The 24,704-nt window shown below is 40.5% G+C and overlaps 1 protein-coding gene across 3 annotated transcripts in view; it reads right to left on the reverse strand.

The window, feature by feature from the left end:
* Positions 1-798: 798 nt before the first annotated feature.
* The window catches only part of NPNT (nephronectin), a 54,027-nt gene continuing 30,121 nt past the window's right edge, over positions 799-24,704 (reverse strand). For 2 of the 3 annotated variants that reach the window (XM_086746492.1, XM_086746491.1), the window contains 7 exons: positions 22,049-22,183; positions 20,690-20,812; positions 18,372-18,905; positions 8,813-8,908; positions 8,302-8,400; positions 4,575-4,831; positions 799-2,780 (listed from right to left, as the gene is read on the reverse strand). In XM_086746492.1, coding sequence (XP_086602618.1) covers positions 2,685-2,780; positions 4,575-4,831; positions 8,302-8,400; positions 8,813-8,908; positions 18,372-18,905; positions 20,690-20,812; positions 22,049-22,183 — 1,340 coding nt within the window. In that variant the 3' untranslated portion in view covers positions 799-2,684. The remainder of the gene's footprint in view (positions 2,781-4,574; positions 4,832-8,301; positions 8,401-8,812; positions 8,909-18,371; positions 18,906-20,689; positions 20,813-22,048; positions 22,184-24,704) is intronic. The other variant, XM_086746493.1, reaches the window with a different exon arrangement.

The following is a 24,704-nucleotide window of genomic DNA, read 5'->3' on the forward strand; positions in this document are numbered from 1 at the left end:
ATGTTGTAACCTACTTCATAGGAAGACCTCAGGCCGTAGTCTCATCTCTTTCCTGAGGCTCACATGAAAAGGGCAGCATCTCCTCCCTCCTGGCTGTGGTGTGCAGCTGTATGGAGCTGCCTGAAGGGGTGGGAGCAGCGAGAGCCGGAGAAGATCATCACAACAGAACCGCTGACCGACCGTGCCTCTCCTCTTCAGAAACATGAAATGCATTCATTAAACACAGAGCCCAAATCCTCCTCATGTCACCTGTGTGCTTACTTCTGAAGTCATTCAAATTCTGGGTTCCAAGGACCGTTTCTAAAGGGGCAAAAAACTCTTTCAGTTTTGCGTACATAGGAGACAGATTTCTGTTTTAACCAGGGAGCCTCAGTCTCGGAGAGCTGTAGTAATATTTGGCAAAAGACCATCTTCACCCACCGTAGATGAACCAGACCAAAATGTGTTGATCTTATTAGATGCCAAAGAATGTAACAGAATGTAACAGTTTGTGCAGGTTCAGTAGTGTGTGGAACTATGGCACTGTTGCTGCTTGTAAAATGGACATTTTATAGTGCAGAAACTCTTAAATTACCTGTGAAACTGTTCTTAAAAAAAAGAGCTAGGTTGAAAATTGTCATTCTTCTTTTTCAATAATACTATAATGCTCTTGTCATACTATAGTGAAATGTACTTTCATTTTTAAATCTGGTAACAAGAGCTACTTCATTTTGGTTGAATTGTCATCTTTTGGCTCACTTCACTGCAATGAAAATGAGACTTTTGATCCAGAAATGAAAACAAGATTTCCAGTCAGTAGCAAGTAACAGCTTCCTTTACTCATTACTTTAAAATAAGGACAAGGTATTTCAACTATTCACAAATATATCTGACATATTACAAAGTAACATAAAAATATCATGATCATATTTGAAGCAAAATAGTTTTAAAATACATTGCTTTTTCCTTTTCAAAATGTTTGTTGATACAGTTTTGCAGGATACTATCTGTTTGGTCAAATAAACTTCTGCTATACATACTGTGCTTACAGTGTCCTAGGGGACGGATTGGAAGAACATTTTCAAAACAGTCCTTTGTCAGAAACAGGAGGTGGGAATATGCCTTTAATGGCCTTGCAGTTTTGTCTCTGTGGACTTTGTGTAAGGCTTAACATGAATTTTTCTAATGATGGTTTTACAACATGGTATGAAGCTGACATTTATTTTACATTTTATTTAAGTGACCTGGGACTTATTTCTTCTATATATATATTTTTGAAGCTTTAAGGCTGCACCACTACCAGTATTTTATCAATCTTTTGTCATTTTTCTTCAATGTTACAATTACTTTGTCAAACTTACTTAGAGCTGTCAGCAGCATTGATGATGATGTTCCGTATTTAAAAAATCCCAAACAAAACAGAAGAATTCCCTGGAAAACTGCACACCACATGCACGATACATAACTAAAAAATGAGTCCAAAGTTCTGATAAATATTTAGTTCCAGCTAGAGCTAATAGTTGTTCTAGTTCTAAAGAATAAAATATTATATACAGAAGGTTTGGATGGGATATGGACATTTGACAAAGATCACTCAAGGCATTTCACGGTCTGAATTGTTCATACAGCATTAACGCAGCTGCCCTTCCTGCTTACGCGCAGGCTTGTACCACCTGTGGGAGGGGAACATTCCTGGAGTGTCAAGGGGCTCAGTCTCACAAGATGCAAGTTATCTTCTCCAGGCTGCTCAGTCTTCAACTGAACCAGGAGCTTCTTGCAGGGTTGAGAGCCTTTTAGAGCTTGCTCCTGAGCTAAATGCAAACTTGTAGAGCATGACCAGATGCCAGTTTACATCAGGTAAGGGTTTGGTCTTTTGCCTTCAGCGTATTACAACATGAAAAACGCACCAGCATTTTTCACTGAGCACCATTAACTGACTTTGGTAATGTATCTATTGGCACGGCCAGCAGGAGTAAAGAACATGCTGAGCTCCTGTCTCGTACAATAAGGAAGCACAGCTGGCAATTACCTTGCAACTGGCGTCTGTAAATATTAAAACCATAAATATGTTAATAACCATACACATATACACAAAACACAGCAATGTTACAGGGTGCAGTGCCTACTCTATGTAACTGCTTTTTGTTAATACAGATGCAACACCAAAATAAATGCTATTTAATATGAAGCAAGCCCTTCTTCAAAGGTGGGTGGCAGTAAGCCAAAGTTCAGGTCCAGGCTTCCACTAATCTGAGGTGACTCTGAAGCCAGATCAATCCCACTGTCTATCAAATCTAATCAGTGAAAGAGCAGCACTATGGGAAGATAATGAACATCAGTTAAGACTAAAACTTTCTGAGCTGGAGCTTTCTTTTGCCACCATTTGCAATGAATTCTCCCTTTTTCGCAAGTGCTCCTTGTGTGAGCACTCACCAAGCTTAACAGGGGATAAAGTTATTAAATACAAAATATGATTTAGGGCTAAGGATTAATAGAAACAATCAGCACAGGATTGGAGTTCCTCAATCCTGGGAGGTGCTCTCCATGTTTTTAAGTGAAGTTTCAGTGAGATTGCACTTAGCAGACCATTAAGAAGTTGTTACTCTCCAACTTTTTCTTCTTTTTTATGGATTTCTGTTTCAAAGCTTGGTAGGAATAGCACAAGAAGGGCTAGAGGAGATGACTGTGCCGGTCCATTGTCTCTGCTAATGCTCTTCAGAGCAGCGTCCTCTCCTCAAGATCACATCATCTAGTCCAATATCCCCAGTTCTTCCGTTCCCTTTCTCCCCTTTGAAAATAACCTGCGAAGAGAAACAGAATGACTTGAGTGCAAAAAAAAAAAAAAGTAAAATGAAAGAAGCTTTGGTTGAGAGAGGTCTCAAAAGTAAGAAAGCAAAAGCATAAGAAAGCTCAGGCAATCATAACTGACTCACAAAAGCCTATTTATTCTGCTCAGAATTAGAGCTGTTTTCTCTATTTCTGATCCTCTCCCTTCTCCAGTTTGGCAGGATCTTTGTGAAGAACGAGCAGTTCAAGACAGAGTTGCTCCAGTTGCATCATCTGCTGAAGTGAGATGAACTTCCACATATCTTGGGCACTTTCTACGTATCATCTCTGCACTGTTTCCATTGTCCCTCATGGCAAACACATAAAATGCTCTGTATTCTAAAAAATGTTGTCTAATAGAGGAGCTTTCCATTCCTAAAGCACCTTGCAGCTCCCTTGGTTGTGGGAACTAGAAACACTCAGCTTTTAGTTAACAAATTCTGGCTCCTGCAGACTCATGGTAATCTACAGAAGCACTGGCTCCTCGCTAAATGGCAGCAGAGGTTTGGGCATGGATTAAGCAGATCATTAGCAGTCCAGATTTAACCTGAGTAGGAGAAATTCAACAAATACAAAGCTTGACTAGAAGGACTGGAGCACAAATCACAGATTATACACAGAATGGCCAGCTGGCCTTAAGAAACACTTCCCACAAATCAGCCTTGCTCACCTGTGCTACTCATGTAGATTCGGAAGCCTGAACTGTTTCATACGGTCAGTGTTTTGGACCATGGCTTAAAATTTATTTGAAGCTTAGAGCAAAATTTTGTAAGAGTCTTCTGTTATCACTGAGTTGGAAAGAGTTAATACAGACTCATAGATCAGAAATTCGGCAGTGTAAGTAAAAATAATTCGGATGCTTGCTGAAAGCACGCTTTTAAATAAGGAGTAGTAAGAGCAGAGGTGGTCAGAGAAACTCTGTGTTGAATATACTGAATTATTTTTAGAAATAAAAAAATTTAGAAATTTTTAAAAATTCAACTCTATGTTGACTAAATGAATTACTTTTTGAAAAATGAGTGATTTTGAGTGTGCTTTAGAAATAATTTACACAGAGCTAATTAATTAGAAAGTGTGATGAAGGATTCTGCTTTCCATTCATATTCTCCTGAAGTTTCTAGTAGCCCCCCCTAAAATCACTAGTATTTAGTTGCTTTTGGTTTTTAATTAGCTAGAAAACAAAGCTTCTATACTTCTTCCGTATTTCTCTGTGGCAGAGGCCTTCCCTGCTTACCTAGAGTTTTCTCTCTTTCCCTGATCCTTGGAATAAATGTCACAATGGTTCAGGTCAGCAGCTCGGGCTCCCCACGCAGCTGGAAAAGATCCCAAACTCGACTGTTCCATCAGGTGCCGTGAGGCAGCTCTGGTCTGTGAACCAGCGATTGGTTACGGTTGCCAAACCACACTGACAGCTACTGCTGAGGTGGTCAGGAGAGGCAGGGGACAGTGCAAAGGAGAACTGCTGGTCTTGTCTGGGGTCTCTAAAGCTCGTTTGCTTTTCTGCCAGATAATATATTAGTGACGCACACTTAATTAATCAACTGCTCTATCAGGTGAAACAGACCTGAGGATTGCAAGGAGTGTTACCCTTTTCCACCAAGTTTAAGAATGGGGCAAATATATTGTTCACCTGATACAAACTTCCACATTCTCAGTCTGATACTCATTTACAGCTAACAGAAGGTGAGGTGTCTTTGTTGCTTTTGCTGAGGTAAAGTTTTCAGAAAATAACCTGCATTAATTACAGCCTTAATATTATCGGTACTCACACTCCTGATGCCTTGTCCTCGCAATGTTATGTGTGTCTGTCTCCAGCCATGGCCACCATTTCTTCCCCAGACGGCTGGTCCATGAGCACCGTTTTTCCTTACAAAGACTTGGAGGGCACCAGAATGCAGTCCAGGCACCTTATGTCTAAATGACAGGCACAGGTCGCCAGCCTGACCCATGTGACCCAAGGGCAGGATAAGATGCGCTACTCCTCCTTCTTTGCCTTTGGGGTCAGAGATGGTAAGATACTGTCCCCCTGCAACAGAAAAAGCAGTTAGTTTTTTTTTTTAAAAAAAAATTCTACTATGTTGCAGGACCAAATGCACAACTGAAAACATAGAAAAATAAAAAGGGCTCCACAGGTCCAGTGAGGCTTAAATATGGCATACAGTGCTAGAACGTGAACCCTAACGGACGCATCCGCCTCCTGTAGGGTAAGATTTACAGTGTTCTGGTGTTCTGTTCACATTAGTATCACGTTAGGGCTTGCCCATCTAATTTATTTTTTACAAAGCAAATAATAACCCTTTTGAAAATTAAAATTTCATATATTCCTTCATTTCTGACAACCGCTTGGTGACTGTGTGATTTTAAACCCACAGTGACATTAAAGCTACTGTGTACCTTTACGCACCTTGTAAACTGCAGGGTTTTGCTATTAGATTGCGGAATGAGAAGGCAGCACAAATGTTATCACGTAACTGAGCTACAGCTCTGTCCATTTCCTTGTGTTTGGGAACTGTGTTAATAGGTTAAGTCTCAAAGTGTATCCATTTGCAAACATGCAGAGCCTTTTTATTTAAGCGTAATTTAAACTCTTAATCTGGATTAGATACAGAAAGCTAGAAACAGTAATGATTCCAAATGGCTGTTAACTTGATACACTCCCTGACATCCTCTCTAACAGCACTATGTTGTTAGTGACCATACCTACTTAATTCAAAACCCTATTATTATCTCTGATCATGTATGAAGCAAAGGTGCCTTCATAAAAACACCTAGTACACGAAAAGTAGAGGATCTCAGGTATGTCAACACCCATTAAACCCGGGGGGGGACGGGGGGGAAAGGCATATAATATACTTCCCTAAGTCCCACACGCCGTTTCCCATAGGCACTCAAAACTACAATAAAAGAGACTTCACATCTTGGAGAAAACCCACACCTGTATTTTTTTTTTCTTATTTTTCATTAAAACTTTTGCAAGGTCAATGATAACTTTAAAATTTGAAATGACCAAAGGAAGGAGGGTTCACTTTTTAAAAATAAAAATTAAAAAAAACCTCTTCTCTTACTCTGAATCTAAGAAGCTTTTTTTTTAAAATGATATTAGATTTTTAAAATCTTTTTTTTAATCATAAAATCCAAGTTTAATGAACTTTAGGTAAAGGAGGCATTTAGGCTTTTTAGTTGAAACTGATGATGTAGAAATACTGGGGGTTTGCAATAGTGTTGACATACACAGTCTTTACTTAATTACAGAACTGAAAAATGCTTTTCATTTAAACTGCCGCCCTGCTACTACTTATTCAGAGCTTTGTTTTTTTAAAGCTGCTTCTTGAAAGCCAACCTTGTCTTCAGTTCACTACTTCTACACAGGTTTGTAAGTTCTTTGGTCTCAATGAGATTTAACAAAGCAAAGTATTATGCTGCTCTCCGCGGCCCCAGATCTGCATGTGGGCGTGAAGTGGGATCCATTTGTCCAAAGATCTGTTAAAAGTTTTTTTGTTGTGTTGGTTTTGGTTTTCTTTTTTTTTTTAATGCACTGGTTTTGCATCCAGGTCACTAACTACTAAAAATAAGCATAACAGAGTTTAAATAAGTGCACCTGTTTGTTGTAGATACAATTATATCACTATAAAAGTGACTCATTAACTGCATCTGTTTCAGATAGTTACAGTGACTGAACCCGATCAATAGGAAACAGATGCAGGCAAGCCCCTACAGGAAAAGGTCCCCTCAAATCCGTGTTTTCTGCATGCGAGATAAGCTTACAGGGCTTCAGCATGGCACCTTTCAAAATGCAGATTCTGATAAACCAATAAATAGCAAACTTTGAAAGGTGAAAGCAAACACTCAGAAACAAGCTGTGAAAATAAATCTCTTGCCACAAGGTATTCCAGGCAGGAGGGAGTGGGTGGGTGACTTCAAGGGACTAGTTTTAACAGGTTATGTCAACAGCAGCAGAACATACACAGGAAACAAAAAGCCGAGATTGTCCCTGACTGGAAAGCAACACATGAGAAAAAAAAAGTCTAAAAAACAAAGCCAATTAAAAATCATAGTTCTGGAACTTAATATGTATTAACACCATTTTCTGAGTACAGGTAATTAATACACTCAAGTTTCTTCGAAATACAGCAGTTTTAAATCCTTTGCTTCAAAAAGCTGTTTGAATTACGTGTGATTTTTTAAAAAAATGCCAGTCTGCAAGCAGGAGACAGCTACCTGCTTTCTCAGGAGGAAGGAGCTCTGCTGCCTGAGTCATTCATGAGACTTTTCAAGTGTCACAAGGAGCACACGAAGTACTAGAACATGCCTGGGGGCGGGGAGGGGGCCTGCCCAGTAGGTGAAGACAGCACTTCTACTTAGCCAGCTAAAGAGCCTGAAAAAGGTGCCAGGTCACCTGCTGCAGTGGCAAATGACTGTGTCCTCAGTGGCAGTGTAAGGACATCTACTATGAGGTGGTGCATAAGGAAAAAGGCTCTCAGCACCCTCACCCTCCCTTACCTTAACCTGTAACATTTTAGCGCCTCAGAGCGCGTTTCCTTCCGAAGTCTGCCATCCCTCACATAATGTAAGCATTGTGCACTTCAAAGGCTGCTCTTCTGGGTATGAAGTAATCCCATCATTACGGGGAGCCAGACATGTGTGTCTAATCCCTGGTGCGGTGGGGCAAGCACTGCTGGGGGAAGGGTAGGCAGGGAAGGGCAGCCGGCCTCTCAGTGCCATACAGTAAAATCCACAGGGGACAAAACCGGCCTCACTTCCAGCACTGCAGATGGGCAGCTCTGCTGGGACCACACCAGGAGAGGTGCGCAAGAGGGAGGGCTCACTGCTCTGGCTGATTACCAGTGCCGATGCCAGCCCTATCCTACCCTGCGAGGGGCTAGTGCACGCTCCCCTGTAACAATTCATTGCAAGGGCACTTTTTACCATGCCAAACATAGCCCTTTTCAGAAGTCTCCGCATATGAGTGCCTAACTTGTCCTCCTTCCGGTTACTTAACAGTTTTCCTATACAGGTTGCTGTAACTTAGAGTAGAATTCAAGAAAATCAAACCGAAGACCTTAAACTAGAGCACTATATTTGGCAGCAGAACAAAGACTATTTCCAGCACTTTCTATAATTTTGCTAGTAATATAGAAATAATTATGTTTGTGTGGTGGTTTGAAAAATAAGCTTTGTTTCACCATAAATAAAAGTTGTTCTCTAGTCCATTTGTTCTTTCTCATTCATTCAACACAGTTGCTGAATACATTTACTACTCCTTCAGAGACATTCCTATTGTAAAGATACCAGCTATGATAAAAGTGCAAATTCTCAATTGCTCTTTCATGTTGGGAATCCTCAGTTTTGATTTTTATACACCAAAGAGGCGTGGGTGTGAAATATATCCTGGAACTAAAGGGAACAGAAGCTGTGTAAACTGATCATAATGTCATCAACCTCAAGCCTGAGTGGTTTTCTTCAACTACAGGATGTGATCATACACCCGCATCTTACCTGACGCATCTCTCACTGGTTTCCAGTGCAAGGCATCATCTTTGTCCTTGATCCATCCACACAGTCCACTATCAAAATTACAGCTGTGTACCAGCACACCTAGGTAGAACAGACCAGAACACAAGAGAAGGTCAAAAAAACCCCAAAAAACCAAAACTGATTTGGATTCTTTTGATTGAGGAACTACAGCAATTTCCCTTGTGGCTGACATTAGCAAGTAAATATGAACATTAAATGCAGCAGAAGGAGCACCGGAAAATCTACAAAAATACTAAACCAATGAAAGGGATACCAGTGTTATTATTAACAATTCACACTATTTTTGTGCTAAATCTGTTAGGAAACAAAACTAGAAAGGTTTGCGTAGGTGTTCGGGTTTTTTTTTCTTTTTACAAAGCATAGTTTAAACAAAGGGGCATAAGATGCAGGAGTCTTGTAAAAAAGTATAAAACCCCAAGAAATCTCAAAAAATCCTAAACCCTAGGCCCTGGACAGGAGATGTGATCTTTACCCGGGTCATCATTGGCTTCAAATTCATCGGCGGTAATCCCTCTTTCAATTTCAAGTATTTCAAACAGATTATTGCTCACTCCAGGCTGGCGTGGAACTGCAAGAGAAGTAGTTTTTCAGAAATGAATGAGATAAAGGTAGTTAGTGACCTATTTCCTTATCTTTAACAAAAAACAGCAGAGCAGCTCTGGGCATTGTGCTTTTCTTGGATAATTCAATACATTTAATTATATTTGACATGAAGATTCATAAACTTTATGCCTATGTGATTTATGATTTATCTCATAACATTTATCTGAGCTGTTAAAAGGTGATTCCAAATCTGTTGAAGGCTCTTCAAATGTGAGCTCCTTTTTAACGAGGAAAAGAAAAAAAAGTTTAACCTTGAAGCATGCTATACCTCTCCAGATGCACTTTTAAAGAGAGTGGTTTCTCAATAAAATAAAGCCACATTAAAGTCTTTGCTCAAACTCGCTGATCCACTTACCTTCCACAGATGTTTACAGGAGAATCTCAACAGAAGGCAGCAGTACTTGGAAGAGGCCCCACACACACCTAACCTTCAAAACACAGCTGAAGGTACTTCCATCTATCTGCAGAGGATTAGCGCTCCCTAAACAATTACCAGGATTGTACTGAGACCTGAGAAGGAGGAGCTCGAGTGGAAGCTGGAATTCAACTGTAATTATACTTTTTGCTTTCCAACAAAGTCTGTCCTTCAACTGCTGTTCTCAGTTGCAGGGAGAAGGAACACGCTCGGGTGATTAACAGGCCCAGAGGTTACTAGACATTCAGCAGCCACGACAACCTGAAATTTAAGAGGTCTGATGTCATGGCTGATGGACAGCTGTCAACTAGAGATAAACAGATAGCACTGGATAGAGCTGTCCTGGAAATTCCTCTTTTAGAGGCAGGTCTAGTGCATAATTAATAACAGTAATGTGTGTCAAACACAGCCTTAGCTGTTACAGACACCTCTGGTATTTGTAAGTGACTTATAAAAAACTTGACACATTTTCCATTTGCAGTGTTAAACGAATCATAGAATCTTTAAGGCTGGAAAAGACCTCCAAGATCAAGTCCAACTGTCAACATAACACCAGCATGCCCACTAAACAATGTCCTGAAGTGCCACACCTACATGTTCTTTGAACACCACCAGGGGTGGTGACTCCACCAATGTCTCTATAGGCTTCTTAGGTAAGTGAGAACAAGAAGAATGGAGATGATTTACAATTCTAAACTGAAATAAAGGACTGTTGTTTTCAGGAAATCAAATCAAGGACAGGAAGGAACTCTTTTGCACTAGGACAACATGTAAACAGCACTGCTACAAGAGCTCTTCTACAGCCAGAAGAAAATGAAAAACAAGAATGAAGTAGCTTCCTGCTTTTTGGAATTAGGACAAAATAAGCAGCCTGATAAAAAGCTGACCGAATGCTAGTGTATTTTAAAAGTAAGATTACAGGCTACAGGTCTTGGATGGAATAAAAATAAATGTGTAATAAAAATAAATAAATAAAAAGTTGTAAATTGGTAGGAAAGTGATCAACTCCTTAATATTATAGTCAATTTCAGCATCATCATGTCTTTTTTTTTTCCTTTTTTTTTCCCCTACTCCTTTGTAGATTCTGGATTATGTTTATTTGCGGTCTAGGATACTACTTCCGAAACAGGCTCAAGGACTTTAGGCTTGCTTAAGTAGTAAAGGCCTGTTAATTTTAAAGTGTACATTGTCTGTAGTAATAATTCTGTTGTTTTGTTTAATCTGGTTTTTTTTGCTTATGTGATTAGAACTTTGGGATTTAACATGAAAGAAACCTGACAAACATGCACAGCCCACACCACCTAGGCCAATAATCACACTGTAGCCCAAATATTATATTCAAATATATAAAGAAAAAAAAAATCCTGTTTACCTCAGGCAGCAAAAAAATCTAAACAGGAATGCCCTGAAACCGTCATTCACCCTTAATCCCTCCCAGCAGCATACACTTGTCCTTCCCAAGAGCTCTATCTAATATGGGGGTGGGAGAGCAGAACAGGTACATTGCACAGCTCCAGTCACACCCGCACAGAGGTGCTTATGAGGGTACGAGCTGTTTGGACACGTAATAGCACACACGCTCTCAGACTGCTCTAACTGCGTGACAGGCATGGACAGCCATGAGCGGTAGCTTACGGAGTAGGTATGCATGTCACCTGTGCATGTGTGCCTAGACCACTGCCACTGCGGTACACACAGCAGCTAGCGGCACCGTTTAAATTCAGCTGCAGTGGATTTGCGCAGGGATGTTAAAAACTGGGAATTCCATTTCTTGGGTTTACTGTGGCCAGCCACCTGGGACAGCAAACTTTGCAGGAGTATTTACTTGCAAAGCCTGCTGAACCAACAGCATCCTGTAAATTACTTACTGTCACTTCTGGCGCAACAGAGCTCTGACTGCAGTTCCGCCTTAGGTAAGCCCTCACAGTGGAGTTCCGCCTCGTGTTACAACCAGGCTGCAGGCTGCTGCTCCCCGTGGAACGCAGCAGTCCCCACGCATGAGATACTCCTATGTGGCACCCCCGGGGACTATCACCTTACCCTTCCTCCTCTCAGACTGTTCGTTTGCTACGCTATGAAGAAGTCGTCGGCAATTCACTTCAAAACTGCTAAGCACAGCGTACGTTTGTACTGTAGCTGCTAGTCTGGGACGGACACACTGCCTTTTCTTAAAGTGTCTTTACATCTGCCACATCCACACAGAGATGGAAAGAGGCCAGCCCACGGGAGCAGACAGAAAAGCAAGCTGCCCTCTCCCTCAGCTGCAGAAGGATTCCAGCCTGCGAGGGAACCTCACACTGCCATCATCCTTGGGCCCCACACACCCACCTCTGCACCTTAAATTAAGTTTTTCTTAGGGGCCAAATGCTCAGACCACAGACTCACAGACAGGTAGTTAGAGGCCCCTGAATGAATAACGTGGCACAGAGCACTGAAGAAACCCACTGCTGTGCTCTAGGATTTGTAGGATATTCAGGGGTCACAGTCTCAAGGTATGTGCTTGCCCAGTGGATCCCCTTCCCAGTCCTCTGTAGCTCTTGCTTATGGAAATATTAGGAATTTATTTTCCAAACAACTTCAGTTTACTTACTAAAATAGATTTCTAATGCACTGCTCTTTTATACAAATCTGAGTTACATCTGTGCACATATACAAGCACTCTGCAAATTAAAGTTGATGTATTTGCCTATAATTAAAGCTCTATAATAAAATATGTCTTCAAAACTTTTATCTAAAGTCCTCTCTAAGCACTGTTACTACGAATTTCTAGAAGAACGTGTTGCAGAGCTTCAAACCAGTCACTTCAGTGCTCAGACCTAATTAGAGGAATGTGCGCTCGACATGAAACAAGAGATGCAGGACTCTAAATATGATCCATGTGTACATTTCTTTTTGCTACGACGACTAATATGTTGTGGCGATCGTGGGAGAAAGTACTTGGCACAATTATTTTCTGCAAGCTTTCCAAGCCCTTTCTGTGTACTTTATATAGCATATCAGTGTGCTTTTCACTTAACTTCAATGGTTTGATAAAGCTTGTTAAATATAAACTTGGCTTCTTTTTCTTGGAGAATTTTATAAGCTCCAAGTGAGCCAATATATCAACAGTACCATATTCTCAAGATTCACGAGCTAAGTCCTTCATAGACGCATGAATGTTGGGGGCAACATTTAATAACTGCTTAAGATTGATTTCTTTTCAGCTTTTTAATTATTTGGGAAAACAGTATGACTTTTTTTTTCATTTACTTGCTAATTGCTTATTTTGGGAGTATAAGAGACAGTGGATACAGGAAGTCAGGTTATTTGTAATTACAGAATAATCACTGGTTTGGTGTTACAAAACCAAAACAAAACATGGAGTGCAGCTTCATGTTATTACTAATTGTTATTACTATTAATAATGCAGTGTTCTGCCTTACAACAAGCACTGCGTTCTTATGCAATTCCATTCCACACAATAATCATGACCCTGCTTCCCATTTGTTAAAAATAATAACAACAAAAAAGGACAAAGATTTTTTTAACGAATAGTTATGATTGAAAGTTGTTAAATTCCACTTCCAAAAAAACCCCACAAGTGATGAGATCTCATGCAGAACTAGTAGAAAATAGCTGCAAGGAAGGGTAGTCCAGAGGTCAGTCAGACTTCGTAAACAAGAACACGTGCTGTTTTCCTCCATGGAAGACTTGATATATGCTGGGCTAAAAAGAAGGGGCAACAGAGAGGTACGCTTCACCCTATTATCTGGATACCGGCAGTATCCAGGATATGTTGCCTAAAACTCCGCAGATTGAAATTCTGCAGTAAGAATTATTTCAGGAAGGGCTCTCATGGACTGTGGCACCCTTTACAGTACCATCTGCCTAAGAGGGGAGAGATGGTGCTAGCCTGTGACCACTCTAAAGTCCAATCTTACATTTCTCAGGCAGTTACAAAGCTCAATAACTTTGACCTAAATAAAAGATTTTCTGAAAAGTAACCTGCCTGCTTCTCGACGAGCAGCTATTCAGGAGGTGCAGAGCGCTAACAGAGTTTCAGGGAAATACACCTGAAATAAGTAGTCCACATAAGCTTGCCTATCAGATCTGGGATAAAATTAGCTGTAAGACTGGCGGAAGGTGTGATTTGTAGGACTCCTACATCTTATTATTCAGCTCCAGAGTACAAACAGGAAAAAGTCCCTATCTTAAAAGCTTAAATATTAAGACAAATACATTTTAATAGGTGCTCGAACAGTGAAGACAAATGAAATGGTATTGTAAAATGATGCTACTCTAATGTTATCAAGGAATTAAAAAACCCCCAACATTATTTGCTTTTAGCATTTCCCTGTTTTCAATAGTTTCAAGGATCACACAACTGCATTTACTGCACTAAGGACTTCGCAGTCATTGAAAGGGGGAGCTGAAAGAATCAAGCTTTAATCAGATTTTTAAATTTTTTAATAGCTGTTGAGAGAAAAGTCTCCTAATTCCAATCTTTTCAGCTCTGCTAAGGGCTAGGAAGGAAAATTGCTGAACTATCTTTCAATACGGATAAGAGGTTTTGTTCTTTGTATGCTGAGATCTAGTATTATGCTTTTTAAGTTTATGCTTTTAATGCTTATCACCCAGATCCTGATGGCAGCAGAAATTCATAGTCTTATTGGGAACTTTGTTCTATTTGTTAGAGACTTTATCCATCTGAACAATCAGAAAAGATTCCTCAGTACTTCACTGTAGTTTGTATCAGTTCCGAAACAGTTAAATATTAAGCAATCACTGCATTCCTCCCTCACTGCCATTCCCCCCATATCCATATCAGGAGAAGATTATCCTTGGTGCCAGATTCCACTGTCTGCATCTGACTAAGTGGTTCAAAGGCCAAGTGTAGGAATTCCATTTTAAAAAATACTCATTTTTTTATTCTCTGAAAAAGCAGATCCTCAAAGTCACTGCAGGCATTTTTAGAAAAGGGGTAAAGCATCTAAAGAAAAGCAATAACCCAATATCCTTCAAAAATTGCAAAAGCATTTAAATAATGTTATCAGCATTATTATCATTTGTGCTCTGCCACACTGAACAGACCAATTTCACCGGTCTTCAGCTGATTTCAAGTTGAGTAGCACACTCAAGAGTGCTCTGAAGTGAAAGCCCAGGACAAGTTTAGTCAGCGTGTGGGATGGCAGGTCAAATAACAACAAAGGGAGAAAACAGGGTGCAGCCCAGGAAAACATTAAATAATGAAAAATTAAAATTTGAGATGCTTGCAGAAAACAAACACACTTGTCCAGGCATGTTTCCTCTCCCGATTTGGGCCAATCCCAGACAACCAGTATGTTTGCAGGATTTGGTCTAGTGCATTAGGACATCTATCACTGCACAGCACACCAACTACCCCTTTGCCACAACTGGCTAACAGAAGCACCACCTATTCAGATGGCTAAGCAAAGCAGCATTTACTGTCGTGCTACTTAGTCAAAGTCTGGCTAAGGCTTCAGAGTCTGAGGGAGAAAAAAAAGAAAGGAAAAATTCCATGCATCACAAGATAACCTAGTTTAAAAACACAACTTTAAATGTTGAGCTCTTCAGCAGATGCTAAGGGCTGGAAGATCAGCATTGCCAGTGGTTGCTGGCTACGGTGCTCTCTGTGCTGAGTTTTGTCCATCCTTGTATGATAAAACACTACCTTTTGCGACTCTTTGGGATACAGCAGCCCTTGGTGACACATGAGGAAGCAGCCATCTAAGAAGACAGTGTAACTCCTGTGAAGACTTTACAAAACTGAAGTCCTACTTCAAGATCTGACGGGATCTAACATCAATTTCCTCCTCTGTTTTCCAAGATGAGTGTTATAAGATGACTGAATTGCTGCCTGGATTCTCCTGTGGGAAACTATAAATAAAGGCAGCAAAAGCGAGGCTTTTTCCTCTCTTTTCAGGCAGGCATGCAGGGACCACAGTGCAAATTCATTTTTGAGAACTAGCTTCTTTGCTGCCTCAACTGGAGAAGCAGATGATGTGGGGAAATGAACCTAAAGAGGTTCAGTATAAGCGAAACAAAATTAGCTCATATCCACAACCCTGGAATACTGCAAAGATGTCTGATCTAGGTGAGATTAAAACAGCAATAGTTTTAAAGAAGCTAAAGGAAGTAGTTGAAAAAGCCCCTTCCCTGAGAATATACAGACACTAGTGAGAAATCCACAAATGTTTTTGGAGGTGAGGATGGTTTGGCACATCCACAAGGCAGATAAGAAGCACGTCGGAGGTTAGCTAAATGTTACTAGATATTTCAGTTTTAAATTCTGTATCATCTTAACACAGTGGATGTTAACATTGTGTTGGGCTGTGAGGAGCGCTTTTCCAGAGGCCCTGGTTTACACTCGGTGGAAGCGCTGCCGTCCTGAGCCTCACGCAGAGCAGCTGCAGCCTAACAGAGTCAGGCAGCGCTCTCCCACGGGCCTGGAGCAGGGGAGGGCTGGCCTGCAGCACACCCGCACGAACCTGAAGCTTAACCCGCCCAGCAAACGCCATCTGTAAGCTCACAGGAAAGGTGTTTCAGCTAATGCTCTTTACTTCGCATTCGCCACTGGCCAAGAGCATGCACACAGCCAGGTCTGCAGCCCAGCTAACGCCCAGGAACGCGGCACCTGGCAGCAACGCTCCCGTGTTGCTGAACCCCTGGTGTGATGGCATTTGGGGATGTATGAGTATCCCTGTATTATCCTTAGAAGAGCGGCACTCAGAGCAGGTGAGGACAGGCTGAGTCATGCCCTGCACATCCCATTATTGTAATGTATGTGGCTATAACCTTTCTACCTGCTTTTCTGGATGTCCTACATGAAGAAATGTAACTTCTACCCTTCTCCACAAACTCCTACAGTAACAGGACTCCATAGGTGAAGTAACACGTTACTCTACAAACAATGCTTTCCTTGACAAGGTAGCACACTCTTCCGGATCAGAACTGTTTTGCACCCAACTATAGGTTTCAAATCCTAAACAAATGCTTTTGTGCACTCACTACATAAATTCCTCTGGACAGAGAGAAGGTGGGAGGGGACACCAGTGACCACTACCTAGATGATACTTTCAAAGTGGCCAGAGGATAAAAGAGAGAAAAAGGGAGCAGAAAGAAGAGCAGAAAGGAGAGCAAAGAGAGAGGAGGAAAGACACTAGCTTCGTTAAAGATCACACTACTAGCACCATGCAAATTCCTACCATTTAAAGCACAGATGAAATATGTCTTCAGTCACAGTTATGTTTCTCTATCGCAGAGGACAGAAGAAATAATATGGGATTAGAGACACATATCTATTGACTTGATCTGAGGAGCCATCTGTCCCTGTATTACCTACTGAGGCCAGTAACAGTTGCTGGTGCTTGACCCCTTGGAATCCTGCTGCATTGTGCACCGGAGCCTTCGAAGCTATGTATGTATAACACAAACCTCACAGGGTGGCAGCTGACCTAAATAAATAGTTGATAAACACTTTGCAAAGATGTTTTTTCCTGTGTTTGTTGTATGTACCATAATGTAAACTTACCATCAGAAAATACGCTTAAAATGCTTTTACTTTCCAGTCCCCTGTATCTGATGCATATGTATTGAAAGGATTAGCTTCAAAATCTAGCCTTTCAGGAGAATACAGAAAGACTCATTGTAAATAATTCTCATTGTAAATAATAAGCTTTATACAGATGATTCTTATGACTTCATGAAAATAGCTGAAAACTATCCCTCTGCTTTAGAACTCCAGAGAACACTTGCAACACGAAACACCTGCGAAGTACAATGCTAGAGTCTAGAATAATTTTCACACAACTCAGTATTTTTAACTATTGGTTCTCATTATACTAAGTTTTGGGAATCTTTACTATATTTATTTTTAGATTTTTACATTAAAATGTTTTTATATTTTTAACTAAACACAGATTGTTTAAAAATAACCTTGAAAAAGCCAAAAGCACACTCCTCTGAGTAATACCAGGATTTATCTTCCCAAATTCTAAGTCAGCTTTTGTCTCCATTTTAAATTTAGCAAACTGTTTACAACAGATAAAACGTCAACAGGGAAAACAAACCATTTTTTACAGGGAACAAAATATTTCACTGTGTAATGACTTAAGAGAACACAGCCCAAGAAGTAACCACACAGATGCCAAAGCAACTGGAAAAAAAACTCCCACGTTGCTTGTACACCTGCTCTGAGACAGCAAACTTTTCCTCCTACTACACTGCTTCAGTAGCTCTATTGTACATCAAGCTGAAGGAGAAAGGCTGATCCAGCACACCCGCCCTGCCTCTAAAATTAGTGGCAGAACTAAAAATGAAATCAGGTGTTGAGTATTTCTTGGCAGATACGTGTAACTCTGCATGTGCCAGTAAAGTCTTCTGTGGTATGCGCTCAAGCTGGCCTAGAAATGGTGCTGTAGATTTCAGAGAAGCTCTTAAAATGACATGTGTTCATGCTATGAGAATCTTTACCATCTTCAGCTTTTCATGTATCCATTTTCATAGACACAGTCCATAAAATTAGCCTCCATGTTATTTTTACGCAATTTTCCCATTGCTTAGTCACCAACATCCAAGATTATTTGAATTCATACAATACATGTGACATAGCAGTCTTGAGGTAATCAGACATGGTTCTATTTCTTACCATTTGTAAAGCTACGGAGTTATGCTAAGAGCAACTCCCAACTCCCTGAATCTGAATCCACTGACCATTTATGCATTTTGTTGCATTCAGTACTTTTCAATAAAATGGCTTTCATTCCAAACTCACAAATAATTTCAGGAATAAAAGTGAAATTTTTTTGTTGAATTGATTCAGAACTTCCTCCTCACACTGTTGTTAGGTAATAAAAATCAATTATTTGTGCAGCTTTACCATATGACCATTTTCAGTGTCATGTCTTTGTTTTCATTGATAAAGTGTTCCAAAAAACCCAAACAGTACAGTGCACGGTTTCACCCCACTGCATCTAAAATTCTAATAAATTAAAGGATATGTAAAATTACTTACTGAACACATCTCCTCGGGGTTTCTGAGGATCTAGATGGATCCTGTTGTCATCTGTAACTGCTTGGGAAGATGTAGTTTCAATGGGAACATGTGAAGGCTCTTCAGTTGTTATGAGAGGAGTTCTTTGTGGTGGTAGTGTAGGTCTTAATGTTGTAAGTTGAGGTGGTGTTGGAGGTGAAGGCCTTGCTGCTGGAGTTGTTACTGGCCTTGTTGTCACTGGCACATACCTAGTGGTTGGTTTTGATGTCAGTTGAGTTGTTGGCCTGGGTGTAGGTCGAGTTGTTGGCCTGGGTGTAGGTCGAGTTGTTGGCCTGGGTGTAGGTCTAGTTGTTGGCCTAGGCGTAGGTCGAGTCGTTGGCCTGGTCACTGGCCTTTCTGTAACAATAGTAGGTACATATGGTGGTCTGAGGTGTAGCCTTGTGCCTCCAACATCAGGAATCCTATTTGTTATATCACTGCCTCCCTTAGAGAGTGTGCTGTTGCCCTTGAATATATGATATGGACCAGGTGGTTCAATCATAACATTAGGAATAACTGCAAAGAGAATTGAAATGGGACCAAAATGGACATCTGAGTCTCTTGCTTCAGAAACTTAACAAGATATTTCATTATGACAGACAGTCTTTGCTGAAATCATTTCTGTTCTGAATGTTTCCACTCATTAGAAACATACTTTAGCATCAGCACTGCTGAATTATCACATCCCTTTAAGTAGTACTTCTCATTACAGCAGTTTAGAGATGATTTAAAATGACTGAAGGCCAAGAGACTTACAACCCCAACCTCCTCCCAAGCATCAACTCTCTTTCCAAGATGGTAAAATTTACCCAAAAGCACCGTTAGTAAAAAAGCATGGACAGGAAAGATCTGTGTTAAGCAGCCCTCTAAACTGGACAAGTTTGTACTCAGGAGAGGAGACAAGTTTAGTAAGACTCCAATTTTACAACAATTTTAATAATGGATTAATGGATGAACAGATACCTTTGGCTTCAGAAAGTTACCTTTCAGACCTCTCCACTTCTTCTAAACTTTTCTCCTTGTCAATAAGCATTAGTCATTTTACAGAGATTGAACCTAAGCCAAGGGCCTTCATTTAGATCTTTACCTTTGCTAAACAGGAGGAAACTAAGTCAATGGCACTTTCTCAGCCTCCACAAAAAGGTGAAGGTGAATAAGCACCACCTACACCACAGTGACAGTGCCTGCAATACCATCTCCCCCAATATTTCATAAAGAAAGAACAACAAATTTTAACTTGGTTTCACAAGGGGAGGTTCTGCAGACATGAAATGCAAGAACGTCTGTTTTGTTATTTATAATTTTCTATTTATTAATAAGCTTTTTATATCTCACTGGAGATCTTAAAAGCCCCAATAAGAACTCTAGCCACATATTTTGTGTACAAGTGTTTCAAGTGTAACACACAGTTAAAATTAAAAACTAGTGTTTGTTAAACAATGAATTGTTTGATGATAGTAGGTAAAAAGACTTTCTCTCTGGCCACCTGTTTATTACTATTCTTTTGAATACCCTGCAGTTTTTACACTATGGTATATTAAAAGATCAAATGTCCCAATAACACATGAAGTGTGTCCACATATAATTGCAAGCACTCAGGTTGTGAAAGATCACCTTAGCCAGATTACCTCACCATGATTGCTATAGCCAAAGGAAACAAGTCTGCAATGGTACTGCTCTTTAAAGAGAGCAGTGAGTCACCAAAGACGAGAACCCACGTATGAACACAGGGTCCTCAAAAAGATTCAGCAGATGTCATAGAGCTGCACAGTCCTGAGGGATGTCAAATGTGGGGGAGCTTCAATGACGTATTCTGTACCAAGGGGAGTAGCTGCTACTGCCAACAAAGGGAGGAAGGGAATTCTCCAGTAGGGAACTCTTCCAGAGAAATCCTCCGTCTTGACTTTGCTCATATCTGGGGAGCAGTAGGGAGTGGACAAGGTGAGCTGCTGAAATGGGCCAGTTGCAGAGTGTACATAGTAACATGGTACGAGTAATAAATAGTCCTGCTTGACCAGACCTACCCTGCTTACTCAGTAGTTCTCATCCTGAAGCAATCTCTAGAACGAAGCTGTGAATAGGGAGAGGTGAATTTCTTTCTAATTATGAAAATGTCTCAGGGAAAGGTATTTTTACCAAGGCATGCTAAGGCTCAGAGAACTCTGACTACATTCCCTAGCCCCTTATTAAGCATTAAAAATAGTTACGAGAAACTGAGCCTGACAGTGGTGAATCCCTAAATTTACAACGTGGGACACATTTACTTTTAGGAATCCTTTTTTAAAAGAAGCATTACGTACGTATGCAGTTTGTTCCATTGTCTCTGTACCCTTCTTTACACTTGCATTTGTAGGATCCTGGTGTATTGTAACATCGTGAAAAACTACCACACTGATGGTGGCCAAGGGAACATTCATCTATATCTGCAACAGAAAGTTACATTAAAAAAAAAAAAAAAAATTACATCAAAAAAACTTGACTTTCCACTGATCCCTGCAAAAACACAAACAGTAGTACGGTCATTAGGAAAATATTATTAATTTTGAAAAATTTAATAAAATCAAATTGCCAGTGGGAAAAGGAAGACAAGACAGTCACAAATCAAAGTGATGATACGAACATCAGGGTAAAAGGGACTATGGTGCCACTCTGGTATTACTCGGCTTGTACCTTAGCATCAGCTTCAATGATGTGCTGTGGTATACTGCAGTTGAGATCATAAAGATCACAATTTTAATAACCACTTTTTAAAGGTGACATAAGAATAGAAAAACTGAGTGTAGGAATATGCATGTTCTTAATCACACAAGTATTGAACTGTTTGTTCATAAAATGCTTCCCCTATTATACATTTGTATAGATGTTTCTGTATCAAGTAGAAACTGCTTGAAACATCTTACATGGCATTTCCATGTTTGTTGTTAGTGACGCAAGAAAACAAATTCCAGTGCTCTGCACAGAGATTTATCTCAAAAAATACACTTAAAACAAACATAAAGCAATGCCTCATTATCTCCACATGATCCTTTTTTCAGTGAAAGGATCATAACTAGTTGAGGCCCTGGGAAACTAAGACAGTGGGACCTGGGAACATCTTTGTTGAAGGGCACACACCAGCTGCATTCCAGTCTCATGTCCAGGCAAAGACAGGTTATTTCCCAACCCCTGCCTTTTCCCCACCTGTCTTCAGGGGAAGGAAAGTTGGGCAGCCTGGGGTTGGAAGGAGCTGGGGTGTGCTCTAGCCACGTTTTCTTATCTTGGACCTTGAGGCATCTATGGAGCACACCTGTGTTACACCTCAGATACAGCCAAAGCTCATACACTGCTCCAAACCTACAACCGTCTGTGCACAGTGAAACCTGCGGCGACAAGGGCTTTGGAAAGGAATTCCTGGGGTCATCAACTCTGCTCTCCCACTAGCTTCCACAGGAGAAACAGTTACAAGAATGGGGGCCAAATACATGCTTTCTTTTCACAGTCTATTTCTATAATCCACCCTTTTCTAAAATACAGATGCAGTGCAACCTACAATAATCTGCTTCAACATTTCAGCCATAAGTAAACATTCCTTTTTAAGTAAACATTCCTTTTTAAGCCATTAATTTCAGTTTAGAATATGCAGCTCTACTACATGCACATAAGAAATAAGTTGTTACTACCATGGCATTGATATTTGCCTCCGATGTACACTAGATCAAAGCCTTTATGACACCTGCAAATGTAGCTTCCAAAAGTATTGATGCAGTGCCTAAATCGTGGACAGATAACTCTCCCAGTAGCACATTCATCAATATCTGTGGAAACAAAGGAACTGCATTATTTTTAAAGGCAGTTAAAATACAATCTATACTATCTAAATTAAAAGTTTCACACAATGAAAAACTAAAGAAGAATAGTAAAAGTATTTTTATAAGGTTCTTTTGGCTAAAAGCTGGTCAGCCAGCAGTTATCCCTAAGCACTTTTCTGGCTGCGCCATCTCAGTTCAGCTCTTGGTCACACGACCAAATTTTTACACCTCCTGTGTCAGAAGCCTTTGCCAATACTGTAAGTGATAAGAGATTCACTGGTATAATGAGCATTGCTACTGAATCTGGAATGCTTGCTCTATGCTCCTGCCATCCTGGTACCCTTCCCCGTACCTGGAGAGGAGACGTTCTTTAACTCCCCACTTGCACCCCAGAATGCACCACAGCTTCTTGAAGGCCTCAAAACACTCATCCTCAAAACTGTAATGGTATTGGTCTGAAGAAAAGCTGTTTCATGTTATTTGTATACCTTTATTTTGTCCCACTAAGCCCTGCCTGGTTATAAAGACACCACCTGGATTTACAGGCAAGGAATAATAATAATAAAAAGCACCCCAGTAATTATTTTTCTGAAACATTCCTGAAATACTGTTCCTGTGGCACAGGTCATATGTGCGTATTCAAAGTACATCATCCTGCAATAGGAGGTGGTGTCTTTTTTGAAAAATCTCAGGTGTCCCTAATCCATGACCTGTCCATTGAGCCTATCAGGAAATCTTCATCTCTTCAAAACTTGATCTGAACAAAGAGAGTTCAAGCTAATGCCGGGGGCAGTATTTCTGGGTCTCCTACCAGTTAGTTACCACAGGCCAAATGCTTTTTGAGTACCTGCTCTTTGTAAACTCTTGCCCTGCACAGTGCCTGTGGTATAGCTGACCCCTTTCACTGAGACGTTGGTCACCTAACTGACCTTTAAAACATCTCTGAGGTGCTGAGATACATGGCTCCCATTTGCCCTGCCAAGGGCTTCCAACAAGACCTGAAGCAATGCTTCAGCAAGTGACATCCAGGCAAGGACAGAGGTGAGAAGACACAGGTGATGCTCAGTAAATGTCTGATGCCCCTTATTTTCCAGAAGATGCTGTTCTTCATCCTAACAAACAAGTCAGTCAGAGACCCAGGGAGCAGTCAATGCTCACCAAGTGCTGCTTTCACTGTCTGGGAATCTCTCAGATGAGGTCAGGCTGATAACAAAAGCTGCCTGCACTGCCACTCACTCTGTAGCCCTTAGAAACCAAGCTGAAGCTTGCAAGTGCTTGAACCTTAATTCTTCTCTGAGGTAGAGACCTCCTATGCACGGCTGCCTCTGACGCACACCACTCCTGACGCTTGTTGGTTATCTACAGGGCACAGTTCAAGCCTTTGCTCTGCAGCTCTATCAGGCTCTTGATCTACAGGAAAGCAAGATTTTGCTCTCCACACAATTCTTTTCCCAAAAGAAGTACTTCAGCTGCAGGTGTCAAGAGTGCAAAACAAAGCTTGAGTGATTGCTGCCCTGCTGCTTGTGAAAGAGGCCTGAACGAGGCAGAGAGGAGCCCGAGTCTCTTGCATAGCACAGAAAGAACATTTCCACAAAACTGCTGGTTAGTTAGGGCAGCTACCTGAGGCAGGGAGATGTAGCTTCAAATTCTCCAACCTGTGTTTTCCATAGGCAAAAGAAACGACCTAAAGCCATGAATTACTGGTTGGATGGGCTTCCCCAGTAGTTCCTGCTGGCACTGTCCCGCTCTGCATGAAGAATTACTGAGGACAGCAAGGATTCAGCCCCTGAGCTCCCACACTTCTGGCCCATCAGACTGCTCCCAAGTAACAGCTCTCCTCTACTTTCAGATGTAAGCACTTCTACAATGCCATGGTAGAGGCCTGAATGAGAAAGAAAAAGAGGCCAATACTGGGCACCTCTCCACATACCTGAATCTCCCTATAAATCTGCCTCTTGGTTTGCATTAACGTTTTAGGCTTTGAGTAAATTATTAACAGTTTTACAAATTCTACCATGTTCCCTACCATCACTTAATTTACAAGCCACAATTTTCTACCCTTTATTAAAATATTATTTCAAAGCTGCAAATTCCAGACTATTGATTAACATGCAAATTCCAGACTATTGATTAACATGAGTAAGTAGAGGTTCTTTGCTGTGAGTATGACCACATTGCCAACTCAAGCTCTGAACAACTGTGACATTGATTTAAAAACAGTATAATTTTTAAGTTTACAAGGCCATATTTTCAAGTTTCTATACACAACCAAAACAACTAGAAATAATTTATTTTAAAGTGAAAATAATTATTTTCAGTCCTCAAATAATTTCAGAGCTTCTGAAGCTGAAACATGTATACTGCTAATTTCATTAAATGAAAATCACAATCCAAAAAGCTGGCAACACTGATTCATAAATTGATTCAAGAGTCATTAATCAATTGATTAGTCAATTGATCTGTATTTTCACTGAATACTTTGCTGAATTCTTTTTCCATTTGTTGCTATTTAGTTTATATGATTTAC

The sequence above is a fragment of the Chlamydotis macqueenii genome, chromosome 4 (genome assembly GCF_036417535.1).
Source record: "Chlamydotis macqueenii isolate bChlMac1 chromosome 4, bChlMac1.mat, whole genome shotgun sequence".
Classification (NCBI taxonomy): Eukaryota; Metazoa; Chordata; class Aves; order Otidiformes; family Otididae; genus Chlamydotis; species Chlamydotis macqueenii.